The 22557-nt window shown below is 37.6% G+C and overlaps 1 protein-coding gene across 9 annotated transcripts in view; it reads left to right on the forward strand.

Moving 5' to 3' along the window:
- The window catches only part of USP25 (ubiquitin specific peptidase 25), an 86547-nt gene that overhangs the window by 25779 nt on the left and 38211 nt on the right, over positions 1-22557 (forward strand). For 7 of the 9 annotated variants that reach the window (XR_014938858.1, XM_015880498.3, XM_085527573.1 and 4 more), the window contains exons 4-6: positions 2680-2803; positions 8302-8464; positions 21306-21392. Coding sequence is in view for 6 of the 9 variants with exons in the window: in XM_015880498.3 (XP_015735984.1) it covers positions 2680-2803; positions 8302-8464; positions 21306-21392 (374 nt within the window). In the remaining 3 variants the exon portion in view is untranslated. The remainder of the gene's footprint in view (positions 1-2679; positions 2804-8301; positions 8465-21305; positions 21393-22557) is intronic. The other 2 variants (XM_085527583.1, XM_085527589.1) reach the window with 1 other exon arrangement.

The raw sequence follows: 22557 nt of genomic DNA on the forward strand, positions 1-22557 counted from the left end.
GTCATAGAGTCATAGAATTGCTCTAGTTGGAAAAGACCTCAAGGATCATCAAGTCCAACCGCAGTCTAACAGTAGTACCTTAACTCAACAACCTTCTGCTTAATCATATCTCTGAGCACCACATCCAAAAAGCTCTTAAACACATCCGGGGATGGTGACTCAACCACCTCCCTGGGGAGCCTATTCCAGTGTCTAACAACCATTTCTGTAAAAGAATGTTTCTTAACGTCCAACCTAAACTTAACTTGGTGCAACTTGAGGCCATTTTCCCTCGTCCTGTCACCAGTGAGAAGAGACATGCCCCACTCTCACTGTAAGCACCTTTCAGATGCTGGAAGAGGGCGATAAGGTCTCCCCTCAGCCTACTTTTCCCCAGACTAAACAGCCCTAGCTCCCTCATCCTCTCCTCATAGGGCTGATTTTCCGAGCTCTTCACAAGCCTTGTTGCCCTTCTCTGGACCTGCTCTAGTTACCTGCATGTCCTGTTTGTACTGAGGTGCCCAATACTGAACACAGTACTTGAGGTGAAGCCTCACCAATGCCGTGTACAGGGGCGGGATGACTTCTCTAGTCCTGCTCACCACACCATTTCTGATACGAGCCAGGATGCCATTGGCCTTCTTGCCCACCTGGGCACACTGTTGGTTGGTATTCAGCCAACTGTTTATCAGCACACCAAGATCAAAAAAGTTCCATCACTCTTACTTTAGAAGAGATTAGCTAATGGGTTCTTCTTCTCCATAACCAAGTGATTATTGTAATCCCCTGCTTCGCCACCAGCACATGTGGCTAATAGCTTGTTTCATGTTCAGTTGAGACCTCTACTGTAGTTCTCAGAAAAAAACAGATATTCTCCAGTGGAGATGAGGTGTTTTTGTGGAACTACCTATGAGTGAATGGAAACTAGAACATAAGCAATGTGTTTTAGAGTGTAATAGGTAGCATGCATAATCACAGGACACTGTCATTGCTCTTGACCTTTCTATCCTTGCTTCTGCTCACAGGTTGTAGAACAAAGTTATGCTTGTATATGACCCAGGTTGAGGAACTGTTTTAGTCTGGATTACTTTGTTCTCTCCATGGCAGCTCACATATCAAAAGTCCTGTGGGTCTGACCTCTGCTGATGATTCCTGATGTACTTAAGAAGGAGAAATTCAGGCATCTGAGTAAAGTATCCTTTTAACATACCAGAGTGTTTGAGTTGACTGTAAAAACCATAAGAACAAAATTATGAAGTGTGGTCTTAGTGTTTTTTCATACTTTCAGATTATGACAGATTTCATAGTTTAATTTGCAGGTAAGAGGGCTTCCTTTGAAACTTTCCTAAGTGAAATTGGTGTTCAGTCATCATTGTTTTGGAGGAAGAAGGGCCTTAGTTGAAACTAATTTTTAAAGATGCTGCTGTTAACAGAAATGTTCATTTTTTCCATCTTCTCATCAGTTTCAGTTCTTCATGACTAGCCTTCGACTTAGAATATGTTTCTCTTCTTCCTGCAGTCTTTCAACTTCTGACACTCAGACCTGAGGCCAGAGAGCAATGTCTTTTGTGGCTCTTTAGATAAACTTGGCCTTTGAGTAGGGAAGGAAAACAGCATGGTGCCAGCTGTCCGTGTACCTCTGTCTGCCACCACATCTGAAAGTCACTTTTGCACTTTCCCCTCTCTCTCCATCTGGCTGACTTGCACAAAGCAGTTTTTGTCCCTTGAAATCAGGGTAACCAATGATGTTCTATTTTTCTGAAGGTCTCCTACAGCTGACAGGCAATTCTCTTGTCCATGACTGTGCTGAAAAGTGTCTGTGCCCAGTTAGGGAATGCCTGGTTCAGAGCTATAGTCTGGGCAGTAACACTCATTTTTATTCCACAGAGGAAAACAAGCTTTTACCACATCCAGGAAACGGGGTTGTGCAGAAGCTGCAAGGATCTGATTCTTAAGTTAATTTGAGCAGGACAGGTGGTAAGAATAGGGCTGTTTTTCAGTTTATTACTTGGTTAGTAACCCATCCAGTGTTCTGCTCTTGTCCATGTTAAATCCTTACTCTGATTTTTCTGTTTACTCTCTTATTTTTTCCCTTTGAGAAGGATACTTCTGGCAGAAAGAAATTAGGCTTAAATACATTTAGAAAATGGATACGTGGACAGGAATTATGTTAAGAAAGGAGATGTCCCACATGCAGTGAAACTGTGGAAGTCCCCATGTATGGAAACACTTGTAGAATTTAGGGCTTCTTCCTGTATTCTGGTGAAGCTAGGCACACATTCCTATGGAAGGAAAAAGTTCAGGTATCGTTTTTAAAGAGAAGGTTGTTTTCACCATATGTGCCCAGGAGGAAACTGATTATGGTAGCTGAAGTACATTTCTTAAGTACACTTAAGTACATTTCTTTGAAAGGGCTTCCAGAAACAACAGGTATTTAAGTTTCGTAAAACAGCGAGATAAATCTAAAGTCATTAGGAGGAAAAATGACTGTTGATTGTCATGTCCTAGTAAGAGCAAACTGATGAGGTTTTCTTTGGTTTTGAGGTGGTTGGCATGGTTAGTTGTTGGAAGAGAGCAGACCACAGGAGGGGTGGACTCAAATATAGATCAGCAGTCCTTGGGGTTTCTATCTCCTACAGTAAGACTTGCCTTTCATTCTGTTTCACATTTAATTTTGAGAAAGATAGTTTTGCTTTTCAGATGTGATTGATCTCACTGGAGATGATAAAGATGATCTTCAGAGGGCAATTGCCTTGAGTTTGGAGGAATCAAACAGGGCATTCAGGGAGACTGGAATAACAGATGAGGAACAAGCCATTAGCAGGTAAACAAAAAACTTATGTAAAGCAGAAATTAAATTAAAGAGTTGGAGATTGGCCTGTATTGCTTTTTTTTACTACTTTCTAATTTAACAAAGAATAACTTGTTTGTTTTCACTTGTGCTACTTATATGCCTGGCTTCAGGATATTGCTTTAATATATTATATGTTCTAAACTGGAAAATAGTCTATTATGTGTGGGCTAGGAGTTAATAGTATGTTTCATGTTGATGAATTTGCTTAAATATTGAGGAAGTGAATGGAGATCGAGGGTATGTGGTCATATTTAAGTAGGACTTAAAAAGTTTCTCTTTTATATCAGGTAACAAGCAATGAAAAACAGACAAATTAAAAACATTTTTAAAAAGCTAATAAATACTCTATCCTGTTTGTTACACTGCTCATTTTATAGTAACATTTTCTTACCTGTTGTATGGCTGCATCTGGGGGAGTGGGGGTTGTAATGTGATGGATTGAGTATGCTAAGAACAGCTGCTATATTTTTAGCCGATAAAGTATGTTACTAACTTCTTAACAAGTAGGATTTATTAGATTTACATGAAGTTAAATTGTTTTAAAATTTTATGAACTTCTGCATCTTTGGAATGATGAAAGTCTGCAAGTTAACCTTGAATAAATTTTACAGTATCTTTGTATAGTGTATATTTACATATAAATATAGATACGATTATGAAATATTTGATATTTGGACTAAGACTGAGCGTAGGGTTGTGTGTGAAGGGTTTTGCTTTTTTCATCTGTGTTTTCTTCTGAGGAAAAACAGCAATGATTTGATCGTAGGGTTGGAAGGCTAAGTACGGCTTGCTTGTACCAAAAAAAAAAAAAAAAAAAAAAAAATTACATGGGGCGAATTTACCACAATTATTCTTTTCCTCAGTGCACTGTATTAGGCAGACAAAATGGCTTAGCCACTTAAGTCCAATTCTGAGAATATAGCTAGTGTTACTCAGTCATTTTCATTTTCCTCTTGAAAACAAAATGCACATATTTTGAGAATAAGTATTCCAACAATGCGTGCCCTGATATTTGTGACTAAAACCATCTAGTTATTTGAGTATTAGATATTTTTGGAAAGAAAAGTGGGACGAGAGAGATTTATATTCTTATTAATAATTGCAGTAAGTTTTAAAGGGTAGGGTTTTTTTTGTTTTTTTGTTTGTTTTTTTTTTTCCCTAGGACCTCAGGATATGCATGTGTTCACAAGAATGGAAAAAGTTTTGAGCCAGAAATGCAGCTCTTACACATTCCTTTTTGAAGAGCAGAATTGTCATAATTAGAGGGTAGTGATTTAGGCAGTCACTCAGAAATACGGACCTATTTCTGTATATGGAAGTCTGCTTATCTCTCTCTCTTTTTGTAATCTCTTCCCAAGCTTTTGACTGCTTCTACTGTGTTTGCTTCTTGTAAGCGTAGAAGATCTAGTGTTTTCTCTCCTGTAGCCATTATTATTCATTTCTCAGACTAAAAAGCCCTTTCTAGGCTTATCTTCTTACCCTACAACTAGTTATTCAACGTGTTTTATGACATGCTTTTTCTGGTTCTAGGAGACAGCGAATAGTATGAGTTCTTTTTCCACATATAATTTACAAAAGCATGTAGACACATTTCAGTTATATATAGAGAAAAATATTGGTCTTCTATTTTGTCAAAATTCTTAGGTGTTTTTGGTGGCAAAATTACACACATCAGTGTGTGCCAATTTAAGAGCTTGCTTCTACCAACGGGGCTATGGAATACTTCTTGTAATGCATCTTCTCTGCTTGCTGAGGTATTCTTTGGAGCATTTGTTGCACCAGTCCAGCTCCAAAGTGATACAAGAATATTCAAGAACATATGCGAAACGTGTCATGTCATGATAAAAGGGATGAGACTTCATTTCTGAATGGAGGCGTGGAGGAGTGGGAATGTGAGATTTTGGCAACGTTGAGGTACTAGATTAATTCAGTTACATGCCAGGGTACACCCTGAATTGATGGCAAATTATTTCAAAATGGTAAAAAGACAAGAAACAAATTCTTGCTCTGAGCCATTCAATCACTTTCATTAAGGGCAGGAGTTCAGACTTTTTTTTTAAAAAAAAGAAAAAAAAAGAAAGAAATTAGACTTTGTAGTTAACACCCCATAGAAGAATGTTGGCATTCCAATAGAAAACAGTATCTGTGCAGGACTTGTAAAAACAAAAAGTAGAACAGCATGGTTGTAAACAGGTCAAACTTGCAGCCATTTGGTTTTGTTTTTCCATTTAGTTAAATAATAAACAGAAATCAAATAGGAGCTCAGTAATATTTTTAATAATGGAGGATGTGTTCATATATAAATAATTTAGGCATGGAGGGATTTCTTTCAAAAGTATTTACCTTGGTTTGGAATCTGACTTACACTGATTTTGTTAAACTTTCAGAAGGATCCCTAATGGAATTTCTTGAATTGTGTAATTAATGTTGTAATGCATGTAGAATTTATCTTTCTCAATGTAATTGCCTTGTGTTGCTTAATGAGGGACAGATCTGATTGCTATGTAGGTGTTAAGAGGAGTGTAGCTGAAAACATCCAAATGTCCAGAAGCTGAATGTCTTGTACATAATGTGTTTAGAGCTACTTACTGTTCTCCTTTAAATCTCCAAGGGACCTTTGAATTTTTGATGTATTTGCACATATGAAAAAGCCTTTCCCATTTGTATGATTTTTCATGGATCGAAGGAGTATGAGACTGGACAGATAGGGCTTTACTGGGAAAGTCAGAAAGGTGATTGAAAGGAGAAACTAGCTGACATGTATATTCTGCCTAGAGTAGTGGCCTTGTTAAAATGAAATCCTGTACTATGCGGGCATAAGGATGTGTGCAATCCCTGAGCATTTAATTATTATTACTATTTTTTTTTTTTTTTACATGGTCGTGAAAACTGGTGGGAACTCTGCACTGTCCGTATGGATAGAACATGAAACTGGTGAGGTTGAGGATAGTCCTGACTGTCCAGCTCTAAGAGAGTTACAATCTTTTTGCTGAGTAGCCTGCTACTGATCTTCCCTGCAAATGAGTTTCGTCAGAGTAGCTTGGCTGAACTGTTAACCTCTGGACATATTTTACCCTAGCTTTTCTGCATTATCTAGCTAGCCCCTTGAAAATGATTATGGAAAGCAGCTTAGCTATACCTAGTTTGTTACTGAGAGAAATAAAACACTGCTTTCAAGTCTCATGCAAAGCCTGGCATTAACTAATCCCCATTTGAAAATTACCCTCTGAACAAGATTCCAAAACTTGGAGGTAGGGAAGCCTTTGGCCCAGTGAGGTTAGAGACATGCCATTCATTGCACATAGTTGGTGGTTCTGCTGCTGCTAACAGCTGCTGTGATCCTGTATGGTTGTAGAAAGGGTATTTCAGCTGTTTGATCAGAATTGCTAAATCCTTGTGCTAACTTTCTGTAAAGTTACTCATCTTGTTGAAGAGCAAAGCATGAATGAGATATTTTGTCAAGGTAGTATCTCAAATCGGGACTTCATTGTTTCAGTTCTAGTGAACATTATAGTAAAACAGAAGAGGCGTACTTGCTGTACTGGTTTGAGCTGATCACCAGGCTCAATTTGAATATGCTCACTTTTATTCTAGTTTCTATCATAGCTATCCTTGTGGCCCCAAACGAATTTGACATTATAGAATGTACAGCAATTGCATATTTTCTTTGAAGACAAATAATGTTTTATGTAAAAATGAGGGAAAATAGGAAGTTCTGAGAATCAGCTGCATTATTAAGATGTGTAGTCAGATTTGAGGTGGATCTAGAACTGAGGAAATCCCTTAATTGCTATAAATAATTATAAAAAAAGAAAAAATACAAGAAAGAAGTTACTGTTAGGATAATTTATTGATTTAATGGCCTATTTTTGTGCTCTGTAAACAGTTCGAGAATATGCATGTTCAGAACTTTAATCTAGAAATATTATTGAAGTTGGAGGGAATAAAGTTTGAGCGTTTGCATGCAGTGAAGGTGGTATGGAAGGTGTTTTGGTCCTATTGCAAAGTTCTGATTTTGTTTCAGTCTGTCAGTCTTGTAGGCAGTTTTAAAGATCCCTTTCAGTTTAGTTTAAGCAAGAATTTAGATATTCTTCCTGAAAGAGAAAGTATTTTAAATACGTAAGACTTTTAATTTGATTTTAATGTCCTCATCAAAGAACTTTTACTCTTGAAGCAGAGATATGCTGCCTGTCTGACACTTTTTGAATGAAGGAGGTGGTGGGGTGTTTTTTGTTTTTTTTTTTTTAAATCCTAAGGAATCAGGTTTTGTCCCTTTATGCTTCATTCTAGCATATCTTCTTCATTCTAGTATATCTTGTAACATATCTTTTGCTAATTTCACAAGAACATTGCCAACAAAAAATGCAACACGTAGGAAACCAATAGCTGTGTAGTGTGAGCTTTTTCCTGCTCTTTTGTGTTTTCTATTATTGTTTATTTTTTTTTTTTAATATCTATTTTTCAAGAAGATGCTCAAGTTGTTGTCCTTTGGGAACTTGGTTTGGAACCTACCCTAAGTGTGTTCTTTCTTTGAGGTTTAGTGAACCCAGAACCAAAGACGACAACCCTTCAGGCTGCACAGACTATGTAGGTGTTTGACATACAGCTCCTGAAGCGCTGTGCTTGCCAGACTTAATAGTTCCTTAGTCTTTTGTGTAATAGTTGGGACTTGATAACTGGGGATAGTAGCAGTGTTAGTGTCTCCCACCAGGGAAGGTTGATTATGATTTTGAAACATTGTTTTATGACCTGAGTGTATCTGTTTCTTTCTATTTAGAATACTTAACTACCACAAATTACATTTGAGGTGTGCTTTGTCATCAGTCTAAGGATATGTGCTGATATGAAACTGCTTTAATAAGTGAAGCCTGAGTTTGGGAGCATAATGCCTGTCAGATTTGTCATGTTCAATAAGGGCATTCTGCAAATACAAAGTAACTATTAGCTATGGAAAGCAATTAGTACTATGGCATAAGATGCAAAATGGAAATAAAGATTGTCCATTTTTGAAATTTAGCTAGGTAGCTTTTGTCAGTAAAATAAGTACTGATGACTTTGGGCCCTACATACCAATGAAAGCATTTATAGATGAAAGTGCTACAGCTTTCAGTGCTGCCTGAAAGTGCTTTTTGACCATCGTATTTGAATCTGATTCTTAAATAATTAATGACTTAGAGATATGGCTATTGATATTTATATGGTATTGAAAGTTCTTGTAATAGGGCCACTCTTTCTCTGCTATCACTTTTTGGAAAGGTAACAGAATTAATGTAATATATCTAACTGTAAAATAGTCTTGGTTTTGAAGTCATAAGATTGTGTGTAAATCCATTTTAAAGCCAAGTTCAGTGCAGTCATTTATCAAATGATGCAATTAAGATGTCTGCTTTAGTAAACAAAAGTGTTTTACTACGTCTCTTTTTAGCTTTGGCTCACTTTTTTTTTCCCACTTCCTTCTGTTCCCAAAGAGTTCTAGAAGCCAGTATTGCAGAAAACAAAGCAAGTTTAAAGAGGACGCATCCAGAGGTATGGAGTGACTCTCCAAACCCTTATGATCGGAAGCGACAAGACAACTGTCCGGTGGGATTGAAGAATGTGGGAAATACATGCTGGTTTAGTGCTGTCATTCAGGTAAGCACCATTTCTGGTCAGCTCCTCATTGTATTTAACATGATGTGAGATATTTTGAGGGGATAACTTAAGAAATCTATTTTTCTAGGAACATTAGGGCATTGAATGAGACATATTTGAGTACTTCTTTATTTATGGTGCATCTTAACATGCTCACATATACGCCTGAAGTTTATAAAGTACTACAGCATAACCAAGTAAAGCTTCAAATTGTGAGTTTTTAATGATTATTTTATTAAAAAGTTGTTGAAGACAAGGAGTTGAGTCTTTGAAGATCTCGAGTGCCTGTAGCTCATGCTGATATCAAAGATAGCTGTGAATGCCAAAAAGCATGCAAATTGGATTAGGGATGAGGAACAGACTTTTTATATAAAAGTAACATATGCAAATGACTGGAAGGTGGTGGCTGACTAGGTCTGGTAAATAAGGTGTGCTCAGTCATGGAGTGCTTACTAGCATAGCTACGTGGCGACACGTAGCACAGTAGGGGAAAAGAAGAAATAAATTGTAGGCAATTAAACTTGAGAAACAGGAATTGGGAAGGTGTGATATGGATGCCTCTGCATGTGTTTGGAGATTTGTTACTTAATATGGTCAGTATATGAGCTCTTCAGTCTGGTTTTTTTGTGTATGTATGGCTGGTTGCTGACTTGGAATAATTGTTTAGCTCAACTACCTACATGGAGGATTCTTGTTATAACTTAATTAGAAAACACTTTATGTTTTAAAAAGATAGAAATAGGTGAGTACAGGTACTGCTACTTGTCTTGTGGAGTATAATATTCTACTATCAGATTATGGACTTTTAAATCCAGGTATGCATTTGTAGATACCTTCAAAATCATCCAATACCACAAACATCTGTGGCTGAATCTGGAATGCAGTATGTTTTTTATTTATTTACAATAAGCAACGGGTTTTTTTTTCATTGCTGTGATTTTCAGGGGAATCAAATGAAATGCTTAATACCCATTTTTAACAGGTTACTAACGTGCTGAAGTGCTTCTAGTGAGTGCATTGTTTCTTTAACAGCGGGTGTTGTACTTCTGGCCAAATCCATTTAGATCAGTGTTCTGCCTGACAGTTTACACAAATGCGTGTTCACAGAGAAATACAAACAGAATGAGTTACTATTCTTTTAAAAAATCAAATCAGAACCTTCAGCTGCTTTAATCTTGAGACATTGCTTCTTGATTCTCTGCAGTTTTAGTTGATAATACCCCCTGGATTTCTCTGTTATGCACTTGTCTCCCTTCAGCATTGCAGTCTTCTTTCTTTTCACAAGGTCCTTTGTGTAGGAATTCTGAAGTTGAGCTCTGTACTACCTGCAGAACTGCCTCTTTTTATTTATGAACCTGGCTCACACTAGCCTTTTCTGGTGACTTTCCTGTCAGTTGGTAGACAAGACAGAAGTTGACTGCTGTTACATTTCTGTAGACTTCTCTCATGTTTCTCTTTGAACAAGTTGTGTCTTTTTTTTTTTTTTTTTTTTTTTTCCTCCAAAAAAAAAAGGAGAGGATCATAACAGACTACACAGGGTGCCATCTTTACAGAGCACCTGATCTGGTTGAGAATGTGGACAAAGCCTTACTTATAGGCAGTGAAGATCTGGAAATAAAGATGAGCTACTGAGGAGTTTGGAAACATTGCCCAAGCATGAGAAGGTGGTGTTGGGAAAGTGAAAACTCACTTAAATATCCTTTGACAGCATTAACTATGATAAAAAGAACTTTTTCTTTTTTCTTGTACTAGTTGTAAAAATCTGAACCAGGAAAAGTTGGGACTATCCCTGAATGAATCAGTAGACTTAGTGATAGCAGGCTCATATAAAGTTGAGTTATTCTGTGTCTGCTCTGCCTCACTTCACTAATAAGGTCTCTCAGCTCCCTGTGAGTGATGAACTATAAGCAGTGGATGAGAACTGAGTCAGAGGTTACGTGAAGCTAGCTGGGCCCATGTAAGTCCATTGGACCCACTGAGCTCTGTCCAGTGGAGCTAAGGGAAGAGGGCAAAGTCTTAGCAAGGCTACTGCCATTGAGAGTCTGAGAAATTTCCAGTAACTGGAGAAAGGCAAAATGGTCTCCCTTGGGAGTGTTGGGATGGTTGACTTTTGCTTACCAGTGAAAAGTTGGAGATAGGCTTTACACAGCAGTGCATGTTGGGAGGACCTTATGAAGTTCAAGAAGGCTGAGTGCAAATTCCTGCACCTGAGTGGAGACAATCCCTAACATTACTACAGTTGTAGTGATGACTGGATGGAGAATGGTCCTCTAGAGAAGGAGCTGGGGCTACTGGTGAATGAAATATTTGACATAAGCCTGCAGCCAGAAAGCCAATTGCATCCTGGATTGCATCAAAGGAATCATGGCCAACAGATCAGAGGAGGTGATTCTTGATCCCAGGATAGTTCCCCTGTGCCTCTCTTTCTCTAAGCTAAACAACCCTAGTTCCCTCACCCACTCCTCATTAGACTTTTCCTCTAGACTCTTCACCAACTTCATTGCCTTTCTTTGGATGTATTCCAGCACTTCTATGTTTCTCTTATAATGGGGGACCACACACCTGAAGAGATTTGAGAGGAAGCCTCATCAGTGCTAAGTATAGGGAGACTGTCACTTCCCTAGTCCCGCTGATGCTATTTCTGTATTTGCTTTCCCTTCTACTTCCCTTACCACCTAAGAGAGTTTTTTCCTGTTCTTAGACTTCTAAGCGTCTAACGAATTATCACATTCGAGTTTTCTGTTTTCCTGGGATCATTTGAAAATTTACTCCTCCCTGTTCCTTTCCCTGTTCCCTCTCATTCATAGGTCTTTTTTTTGGTAGCAGAATTGTGCTGGTCCTGCTACAGAGGAGCATTTTATTTCAGTAAAGGTCTTTGCAGAGCTAATACGATTTAGCATTTTACCTTCTCTGTTCTGTAATCAGATTTTACATTCCATAACAGTTCAGAGTCTCAGGACTACTGATTTTGTGTGTATTTCTATTTTCATAAAATATTCTCTCTATTAATAAGAGACAGCAGATTTTTAAAGAAATATTTTAAAGGGAGTTTGAATTTTAATTCATCAGCCATTGAGATAAAGATAAGGGGATACGGAATGTAAAAGATCTAGACCTATGATCTCATCTTATTTATACCTCACATGAAACTTTGAAAATTGGTTATAAGGAGGACTAGCTAGTTCCTATGGTCATATTATATGAATTATATGAATATTTTCATATTATATGAAAATCTGTGGCATTGGGAATTACAGTGGTTTGGCCCTAATTAGGTCTGTAGAATGTAATTCAAGTAAACCACTGAAAGGTTTATAACTTCAATTGGTTGAAAATTTAGGTTATTAATATCGTCTGTCAGCAAGAAGGACTTGTGTTTCAGACAGCCACCCCAGGAAATTTAATGCATGTTAATTTAGAGCATTAGCTAATACCATATTTATTTATCCACAGGGACAAATTGAATCCTTGGGTTGCACTGACTGTGTGGAAATATTTTTAAGCTTTCTTTAGGAGTCTTTTGAAACTTGACACATCGCATGGGTCAACAATGTCTAAATGTTAACTACTGTCAGTCACAATGATATATTGTGTAATACAATCTAAAAGTAAATTGCAGACAAAAAAGATCCTTCTCTTTCAGATCTGCTTGTTTAAAAAGGAATATGCTTTTGACATGTTGACAGTTTCCGTATGCAATGTATGTTGTTTTTAGAGCCACCAATTAGATAACTTAGTCAAATGCAGTTATCAGTGGCTTGCTGTATTTGCATTAATAGCATGAAATACCTTAAAATACATTGGCAGTGAGTGACAGCAAACACTAGCAAGTTTTAAACATTTCCAGAAATACTGACTTTTATTTATGCATTAAAGAAACATGTATACTTGAAACCCATTTTATTTCATAGGGAAAAGGGAAGTGTCTCAAAAAACAAAACTTTATTTTCAACAGCTACATTCAGTATCACTAGAATCAACATTAATATTTTTCTTGAGTGTAAAAGTCTGTCCTGCTGTTGAAAACTTAATAATAACTTGAGTTTAGAAAACAGCATTCAGGAATATGTGTAAAAACAGAGCTGGATTAAAGCATGTTTGATGCTTATCTGCCAGTAAACTAATCAAGTCCCTGAGCAATTTCCTCCATCCTTTTGGCTTTCAATAAGCCTAAATTTCTGATGAATTTACCCATACATACTTGATACTGTTCAGGTAGACTAATGTTTGTTGAGCCTTTCCAATTGTCTCTTGTCATTCTAAGCATGAATGAAGTGCTTGCAGGACTTAAGATGTAGAAGTAGTAGAATTCATAGGGCGCGTGCTCCACTGAGACTGTTGTCTTTAGGCTTGTTTCTTGTGCACGTTGTTGCCAAGATTTCGTATTTTAAGACATTGAATAAGAGTAACTTAATATTTCTGAGTTTGAAGCAGGAAATGTGCTAGATGTGTTTACCCCTTGGAAAATGTGTCAGAGGAGATGTATCGAGTAGCTGAGCATTGAGTGAATGCCATGGAGTCAGTGCCCTAGTACAAAGTTCGGATGGAGGGAAGAAAGGGTGTGTATGAATCACATGAGAATTGTACTGTAGATGCTGTTCTATTTCTGCCACCCCTTGTCCCATATTTAAAGTACTAGGTGCAGTGTTTATTTGGGACTTCCAGCTTCCTAAGTGCTTATTTGGATTGGAGCTCCCTACGTTAGCAAATGAGTTATCTCAGTAAGTCAAGTGGGATTTGGTGTCTCCATTCCCTTTTCTATGGGAGTCATTCAGAGTCAAGTTAGTCTTTCAAAAATACGATGTTAATATATATTTTACCTCCCTTAAGTTGCATAGCTTGCAGAACCAAGGATTAAGCTTCAGTCTTCAGAAGCATAATTCTCCCTGGCTGCCCTTCAACTATTACTTTCAGACTTTATAACAGCGTTCATAGCAGGTCTTCCACTCTTGTTTTCTGTTTAGGAGAAACCTCTCTTCTTTCTTGATGTCTGTGTATTTGGGGCTTGGCACTCTTTTGCATCCTAAGTATTTAATTCTGGGAAGAAGGAAATCTTCTCAGTCTCGATTGTGAATGCAGTAAGTGTTTTCCTCATGGTTGATGGCTCAGCTACTGTTCTTACTATGTTTGAAGCAGTTTCCAGTGGGAATCTAATTTTTGAATTGTTTTCCCTTTTGGGCATGTTGAATGAAGGATATTGTGACGAATGATACCAAAAAGCATATTATTATGTGTAAGAGTTGCTTGTATGCTCACTGTAGATAAATGTTGCTTCCCTTGACATGTAATGGCAGCCTGAATACTGAAGAGCTTTTGCAATCTCTGAGTTCCAGTTGTTGTTGACATAATATTTTCTTTCCTCTCACAGCTGAGGTGGAAGTGTGTGGAGAATATGGTTTAAACTGTTCTGTAGAGTTTCATAGACAGAGGAGTAAGGATGTTGGGAGTCCAGTTTCTCTCTTTCCTTCCACTTTTATTCCTGTTACACTGCTGAGTAAAAATCTGTTTCCTCTATGCTCAGACATCCTGTAATCCTTTCATATGGGATATTCCTTCCCTTTTTTGTTTTACTCTGTGGCATCAGTTTTCTCTTGTTACTGCTATGGTTTTTCAGACTTCCTTTGTATTTAGTATATAATGTCAAATTTGCTTGGTGAAGTACTGGAAAACCTTAATGGATGATGGCCTTAACTTTGACTATTAACAGGATTTATTAATGAGAATAAAGCGTATGGGATAGAAGTGCTGACTTGTGAGCCTTCATGCAGTTTTTAGGTTCAGGAGGATATAAAGCAATAAAATTCCTTATGTGTGTTGTTTACTTGTGCATTTGAGAAAGAACTTCAAAACTGTTACTGTGTTAGGAAAACTTGGCTGTTACTTTATGTCCTAAGAGAATATTTTTTCGTGCATTGAACATGTAACAGAGGAGTGGTTGAATGGCATTTCTTATTATGTGCCAAGACGCAAGTATAAGATGAGTTATTCTGAAAGCATCTCAGGTCATGCTTATCTGTATTTTGAATTACGGTCATGTTCTGAATGTGTTGCTTTAAATGAGTAAACATTCTCTAACTGCAGGCCAGTAATACTATGGTGAGCTGTTGATTTAAAATGTTGACTTAACCCAAGTGTGCGAAAGTTCTTAGGTTAGTCTGACTTTCTAGATCAAACAGTGCATAAACTGTTTTCCATCTTCTTCCATGTTACAGCAAAGCCTTCTAGAAAACAAAACATGACAGCTTAAAGCTCGTTTTCAGCAGTTTGGAATGTTGAACTGTTGAACATTTATGATTAAATACACTTTTTGTGGTACTTTCCAAAGCTTTTAAGATCTATGATTTAGTGTCTCTGTGACTTGAATATTCTGAGTTTTCTCCTGACTCCACTGTGCAAGTGGAATTGTTCTGCACAAATTCAACTGCAAGACTTTCCCTCTTCTTCCTTAAATGCAATTTTCTGAAGAACATGTGGATTTCCAGGAAAGCTTTTGACTGTGCCAAATTATCAATGCACAGAAAAATAATCAGCATCAAGATTATGCTCTGGGCAATTTCCTCATTTTGTAAGGTCTTTTTCTTTAAATGGTAGAAGACAGTACATGGGGCTACAAAGTGTGTAGGAGGAAACACACTTAAAATTCTCTTTGATTTTTAACATTAATTATTTTCTACATTAAAAGTAAAGTAGATATAATTTTATATGCAAATAAATTATAGTAGTCAATTTCATTTTAATTTAAGCATTATTATTTACATATACTCTGCTTCATGTTGTATTGTGTTTGCTGGTTGTTTTACTGATATGTGACACCTGTATCAGCTTAAATACAGGTCAGATGACCACATTTAATAGCTGCCATTAGTCACTATTCCAATAAACAGGATTTATCACTTACCATGAATAAAACATGAACAAATGGATTAACAAGCAGCTCCAGTGTAAGTTCTAGGGGTGTGCTGGGTGGGAAGGAGCACAGTGTATAAGCAGAACAGTGCAGTGGCAACAAACAATCCTGTTCATGGAATTCTGTTTTGAAAAGAGTAGGTTTAAGAATATGAACTACAAAGTAAAGTATATCATTGAATTGAAAAGGCGAGGAAGGCCTTAAAGATGAGAGAAACAATGCTGCTAAATTAGTGGTGTAGAGCCCAAAAGACTTGAGGTTTGGAAATAAGCAACTTCACTGGCTATAAATTCCATATGTGTTTTTGCAAAATGGCACTAATGCTCACTGTTCAGTCTGTAGGAGTGCTAAATCACTAATAAGCATAAGTGCAACAGCGTTTTATTTCTGAACACTTCAAATATCAGTAACTAGTAAGTTTAAGTATATGCTAACGTGTGCAGGTGTTAGCATATGCTCCATATTGTTCTGCATTTTCTTTGATGTAGGTTATCAGCATGGATGAGATCGGTGATTTTCTGTGAAAGGAAGATGTTTTTGGCATCCTGCAGATGGGTTTAGAATTATTCTGAATCTCTTCAGTGTGAGCTTCACAGAATCATCTGTAGGTTCTTCCTTCTGACTTTAATTACTCTAATGAATAAGAAGATAGTTATGCTCATTGTATTAGTAAGTTGTATGTTTTCATATGAACTTTAGGTGATTTAGAAATCATCATTTCTTGCTCAGAAATTTTAACTTCTTTGCCCTTTGTGGTAGAAACAAATAAAAGCTTTCTAATCAAGGAAAACAATGTGCACATGTCCCAAAAATGGCTGGTTTTAGTGCCCCATGCTAACAGGTCTTAGAAGAATCTGTTAGAAAGTGCCTGCCCTAAGCCACATGCAACAACTTCGTATGTTTTCTTTTATCGGGATGCAGAATTACTGTTTTTCTGCTCTCCAAGCATGTTTGATGGCAGTACCTTTACTATTCTGGGACTCTCTTGGCAGCTGTTAATGATCTCTGTTGCGTACTAAGCTTTTATGGATTTAATATGCTAATTCGTATTCTTGAAGTATTAATATAGCATCACGGTTCTTGAATGTTAGGAATTAATCCGTTATTCTGCCAACCTAAATTCTGCCAAGGTCCTTCTGATAACCCTAGACATTAAGAGGGGAAAAGGGGATGGGGAGGATGTTTTAAGTGAAATCAAGGAGGCTTATGTCCTGAAATCATTGGACTCCATGTAACTAGGTTATATGTTACTCAGAAAAGTGAATGTTTCTAATATATTCTTGAAGCTGCAACTACCGAATTCACATTGACATGTAGAAAATACGTATGTTGCTCCGAAAGCAATGCCTCCTATATATTTTCATGAGATCTACAATATGGGATACAAATAACACAGTAGCACTAGTTGATAGAGCAAATTCTCAGCTACAGAACACTCAACATAATCACTGCCTATAGGTGATTTGTGTGGATGAGCTGATCAGTTTGCTCATCATTTTGTGGCATGGCAGCTGCACATGGCTGTCTGGAACGTGGCTTATCTTTCATAGTGCTGTTGCCACTGCTGGAATACACCAACCACTGCCTGAGTGCACTCATATTTGCTGTTTGGTCTCCAATAAACATCTGGCAAGTGTCAATGAATGTCAGTGGGAGCAGTTTTGTGTGAATGGAGAAATTCACTGACAAACCTTTGTTTCATCCACACTTCCACATGAGACACCGTTCTGTTAGACTGCCCCTCTGCTGCCATCTGTTGCATTCAACAAAATGTGATTGAATACTGGTGGGAAGGTTCAGCCTCTACTGCCTTACCACCACCATCTGCCTCTGACGTCATGAGCCAACATAATAAAACAGGAGATGTTCCTTTTGGAGCAGCCCTCATATGTCCACATCTCTACCTATACCAAAACAGCCACAGATATTCTGTTGCCATTCAGTACTGTTAGTTTGAACTCCTTGAACTGGCATGGAGTTGTTTTTCCTTGTTCATTTTCACTTTCTGTTATTCTTTTGTTCTGTCCCAGAACTGACACAATAAGAGGCAGTAGTCTAAAAATCTGTTTTCATGGGAATTCTAATGGGTACTACTGTCTTCCGTATCTGTGTGCCTAGCTGTGGGAGAACAACTTCTGAACAGTAGGTAAGGACTCAGTCAGAGGTTACTTGGCCCATATGAGTCACTGGGACGGTCAGCTTTAGCTTGGTGAGGTTGCCAGAAGGAGATGAACTGGGAGGCCCAGTTTATGTTCTTGAGGGCAGAGCTGCTGTTCAGAAGGACTTATGCAGTCTGCAGGAATAGTCTGAAAGGAATATTATGAGTTATCAAGGGCAAATGCAAATACATTTTCCCATGACCATTTCCTCCCCCAAAGTGAGATGGGGGAGAGAAGTGGAAACAGAACAGAACTCGTGAGATAAAAACTATTTACTAAGACTGAAGAGGAAAGCAGAAACTAAAAAAGCAATAACAATATAAGTGGCTCAGTGCAATTGCGACCTGCTGACTGACAGCCAGTGCCAACACAATGCCCTGCAGCACCACAAGGTCGCACCCTCCCAACCGATACTCTCAACCCCCAAGCAGTGCTACTCCTTGCCAGCTTCCCTCATTGCTATGGCTTTCCAGTGTGGTGCTACATCACATGTAGTGACCCCTGTCCTCCTTCATTGTCCCATCCCCACCCTTTGCCTCATGCTATTATAGCGGTGGCCCTGCCCCACCGCATGTCCTGGTCCAACCCCAGGCATGCACCCATCACTCAGCGACAACCAAATGGTGTATGATTGGCTCAGTTCTGGATGAAACCGTGACATGCTGCTTTGAGTAAGAGGTTGCACAGGATGACTTCCATGGATGCCTTTCAATTCTAATATCTCTATAATCCTACTGTACAATTGGAGATATTTAAATGCAACAAAGACTTTAATTTTCAATGTATGACATTAACTTTATTGTAAGTTAATGCAGTTAAATGTAAGACTTATTTTTTAACTAGTGTGAGTGTTAAAAATCAGTCTTGATAGAGTCCTTGAACTCTGTTGTCCTGATAAAATCCTTCAGGAGAGTAAAATAATTGAGAGAACCTAAAAGTTTAAATAGAATGGAGGGGAAAAAAAATAGCATCGACATTTAGCAGAATTTTTATTGCATGTGTTAACTTTTACATACTTTAGTAAATGGTCTTATTTTCCATCAAGGCCAATATATATGAGATATCCACCTTTTAGATTAGGCTTGTTTTCTTGTACCGAGATTCCTTCAGGCGTGAAGCTTCCAGCACAAGAAAGATGAGGAGCGTTTAGAGTAGATCCAGAGGAGGGCCACAAAGATTATCAGAGGGCTGGAGTATCTCACTTAACAGGGAGGAGAGAATGCTCTGGGGAGACCTCATTGTGGCTTTCCACTACTTGAAGGGAGGTTATAAGTGAAAGAGGAACTGACTTTTTGCACAATCTGATAGTGATAGGATCAGGGAAATGACTTTATTCTAAAAGAGGGGAGATTTAGATTAGATATTGGGGAACTTTTTCATTGAGAGGGTGCTGATGTGCTGGAACAGGCTCCTTAGAGAAGCTATGAATGTGTCATTCCTGGAGGTGTTCGAGGCCAGGTTGGGTGGAGTTCTGGGCAACCTGATGTGGTGGGGGGCAGCCCTGAAACAGCAGGAGGATTGGGGCTGACTGAGCTTTAAGATTCCCTCCAACCTAAGCTATTCTACGACTCTATAACACTGCTGCAAGGAGGATTTAGGTGGGCTCTTTTATGTCCCCTAAAGTTCTTCTTTGAAGTTCTTACTGTGCAAAAACTGGTTGGTCTTGGGCATGTCGAGATTGTATGCTTGGAAGTTCTCTTTTATTAAATACAGAGAAATTTCCTGAAGTTGATATAGTGTGAAGAACTAAGACACGAGACTGTGCTGTTAGCGTGAGTATTGTGAGCAGTGAAATACTGTGCGAGTGTTCTGTTGCATCTCAGAACAGACATTGTTTCTTAAGTTTAGTAGCTCAATACCTTTAAGAAACCCCCAAAATAATTTTGGATGGAATAAGGCTAAAGAAAAGGATGTATTGGTCCTTAATTATCCTCCGCCGTTTGTAGAAAAAGGTTAGTTCAGTTTGCTACAGCTATGTGCTCAGCGTTGAGAATTCTGGGTTAAAGATATACATATGAAAGAAATGTGGATGAAATGCCAGGCAAAAATGATAAACTTTGGTACGACTTTCTGTACTTAGCACTTTGATAGCACTTGGGTTAGTCATGGAGAGAGGTCAGTGTTTGGACATTACATTTCAACAGCTGTTTTGTTTTGTACATAAGACATTGCTATGTTTTACTTGATGAAGAGCCCACAAGTGGAATGCTGTTACATCATAAGACATAACTTTAATTAATATGAGCCACTGGAATGTCACTTGAATTAAATATTAACATTTTCTGTGCTTTGAGTAAGTAAATAAAGAACTCTGTTTTAATCTTCCCTCTCTATGAGGAAGAATAAAAGGGGAACCTGTATTCTGAATGTCAAAGCAGAAAGGAAAAAAGTAAAAACATGTCTTCTTGATTGTGTTGGTTTAGCAAGATGAGAAAGGTATTTTCTTGCTGATGTTTTAGCAGGAGTGTTTGTTTGTTTTTAACTGTAAAAACATCAGGAAGGATAACATTGATAGACTTCTGACTTTGGAGATGCTTTGTACTCTGGTGTATGGGAAAATATCAAGTTCAGAGAAGGGTCTTTTTATGAGGAGAATCGGGAATGCTGCAACTTCTCATAAATTCATATTTTCCTTGTTCCAAATTTTTTAAAATTCTTAGGATAGACTCAGTGGATCTTCATAGCATCAGTTTCACTTTTGATGCATTATGGAGTTGAAATCCTGTGAAAACCATTGTGGTCTGTGACGTATCTTTTGTAGGGTAGGCAAGCTCTGCCTTTCCAAAATAAATAGCCAATATGTGAACAGAGGAAAAAAAACCCAATGTTATAGATTGTACAAACAAAAGTGATGAATAAAGCTGAATGAATAAGAGGGTCTTTCCTCCATTTCTCTGAGCATACATAGATAAATTAGATCTTTTTTGGTGACCCTTTCTTCATCAAAATGCTGTTCTGTTGTAATAAAGTGATATTAATTAAGGCTAAATTACTTTTAAGAAACTCTAGAACTTCACCTTTAACTGAAGAATTTTCTTTCTGTACTGAAAAGCAAAGGATGCAGTTACTTAAGTGCTGAGGATGTTAATTTTCAGCCACTGCTTTGAACTTCTATTCTTGCAATCAAAAGTCTTGTTCTTGTACTGTCTTGGTTCAGGCTCTGTACTGCAGTACTATGTTCTTTGTAGGTGTGCCAGTAGAAACCTGTTTTCATGTCCTGTTGTTCATAAAATAACAGCAGTTCTTTGCCAAGTTGCATAGCCCAGTTTCCTTACTCTAATGTGCATTATTCATATCCTTCAGTAATGGGAAGAATTGACAGAATGCAAAAATTGTAAATAATTTCAGGTGTATTTAGGTTACAAAGCTATAGCCACTCTCAACTGAGGAAGTAGGTTATAGAGAAGCTACAAAACAAATTTCCCATGGCCAAACAAGCGTTCATTTTGATTTGAAAATTAATGGCTATGTGATTAATTAAATACTTGTTTTAGAAAAGTAATTTCTTCTTCCTGTCATACTACCTACTATCAACTCTTGTTCCATTCTCATGGTTGTTAAGATGTTTTTAAATTATTCTGTGGAGTTTTTTGTTTTGTTTTAATAATTGTGTAATGTTGAAAATAATGTTTCACCAGGTTAAGTGAAATAATAGAGCTTCTGAAATGAAACTTTAGAGTTGTATATGCTTAGCATTTATTTTATTGTCACATTTGAAGAACTTTAATTTAGAGTTTTCAGTAGTGCTTGAACACTTTTTTCTTTTCCTTTTCAGTCATTATTTAACCTACTGGAGTTTCGAAGGCTAGTTTTGAATTTCAATCCTCCTGCGAATGCTCAAGACTTGCCCCGAAACCAAAAGGTAAATTAGAAGCTGACTTCCCCTAGTGGTTGATGTGGATATTTCTCTATTGTAATTGCTCTATAGCTCAAATTAGCATGTTTTATAGTTGTCAGTTAACATTGCTCTGAGCTTTCTACTACAGATCTTACCAAAAACATGTTGTCTATGCAATAGAGTAGTACTTTCCTGACCTATAGAATTTACTTAGGGTATTATGCTTAGTATGCTGTCTAGACTAGATTGGTTGAATGGGCTTCTCTGGTACAGCTGTGGTAGCACTGATGCTAGTGAGTGTGCAGTTTTAATGTGAAAGTAGTTTGTATGAACTATCATGTTGTATTCTGATCCTCACACTGCAGTTATGGGCAGCCAAAACCCAAAGGTGTTACTCTGCTTAGATTTGATCAGTGTAGTTTTACCTGTAATGTTGTTACTGTTGGTAAGGAGTGTGTGTTAATTATTTGCAACTCAAAATCAGAGAACAAGCTGTTGATTATTAGTTGGCCTCTTCTAGCCCTTTAGCAAGGTGATAGTAAACATAAGTTCTCCGGTGTTCATTGTGGTATTCATATGGGACTGGGGAGTAGAGGAGTTGGCTCAGATTTCTTGTAATCTTTGACTAATGTGGAGGAATGGGCATGAACTGAGGGACAAAATAGACCAAGTTATTTTCCTTTAGAGGATATCCTCTGAGGAAAGATACATGGGAACACAATGAATTCTGTGTTACCCATTCTTTTATGAGGAAGAAATGGGAAGAGGAAGTTGCTGTATGTTATATAAAAACATCTAGTATTGTAATTTCAGCAATGCAGAACAGTGAATTTTTTGCATACTCAGAAATAAGACTATTGTCTTTGTCCATTTCTTTAAAATTTTACAAAGAGAGCGTGTTGACAGCCTGCCTTAAAGTTGTTTGGCATTGGAAGATTGACTGGAATGTTCGCTAAGAGCTGCAATTTGAAAAGCAAAAGAAAACAAATAGAGATAGTGTCCATTTTCTAAACCCTTAGGTATGCACCATAAAAGGGAAGCTGCATGTTCAGTCAGAGCTGTATAATCCTCCCTTCCCACCCCTTCCCCCCTCTGCTTAAAGAGCAAGTTGTCACTTGTTATCTTTAGGAAAAATTGTTTGCATTAAATTACGAGGTTTTGTAAAAATACAGCATCGATAGATTTAGGA

This window comes from Coturnix japonica, chromosome 1 (assembly GCF_054131305.1).
Source record: "Coturnix japonica strain WE chromosome 1, WE-NBRP24, whole genome shotgun sequence".
NCBI classification, from domain to species: domain Eukaryota; kingdom Metazoa; phylum Chordata; class Aves; order Galliformes; family Phasianidae; genus Coturnix; species Coturnix japonica.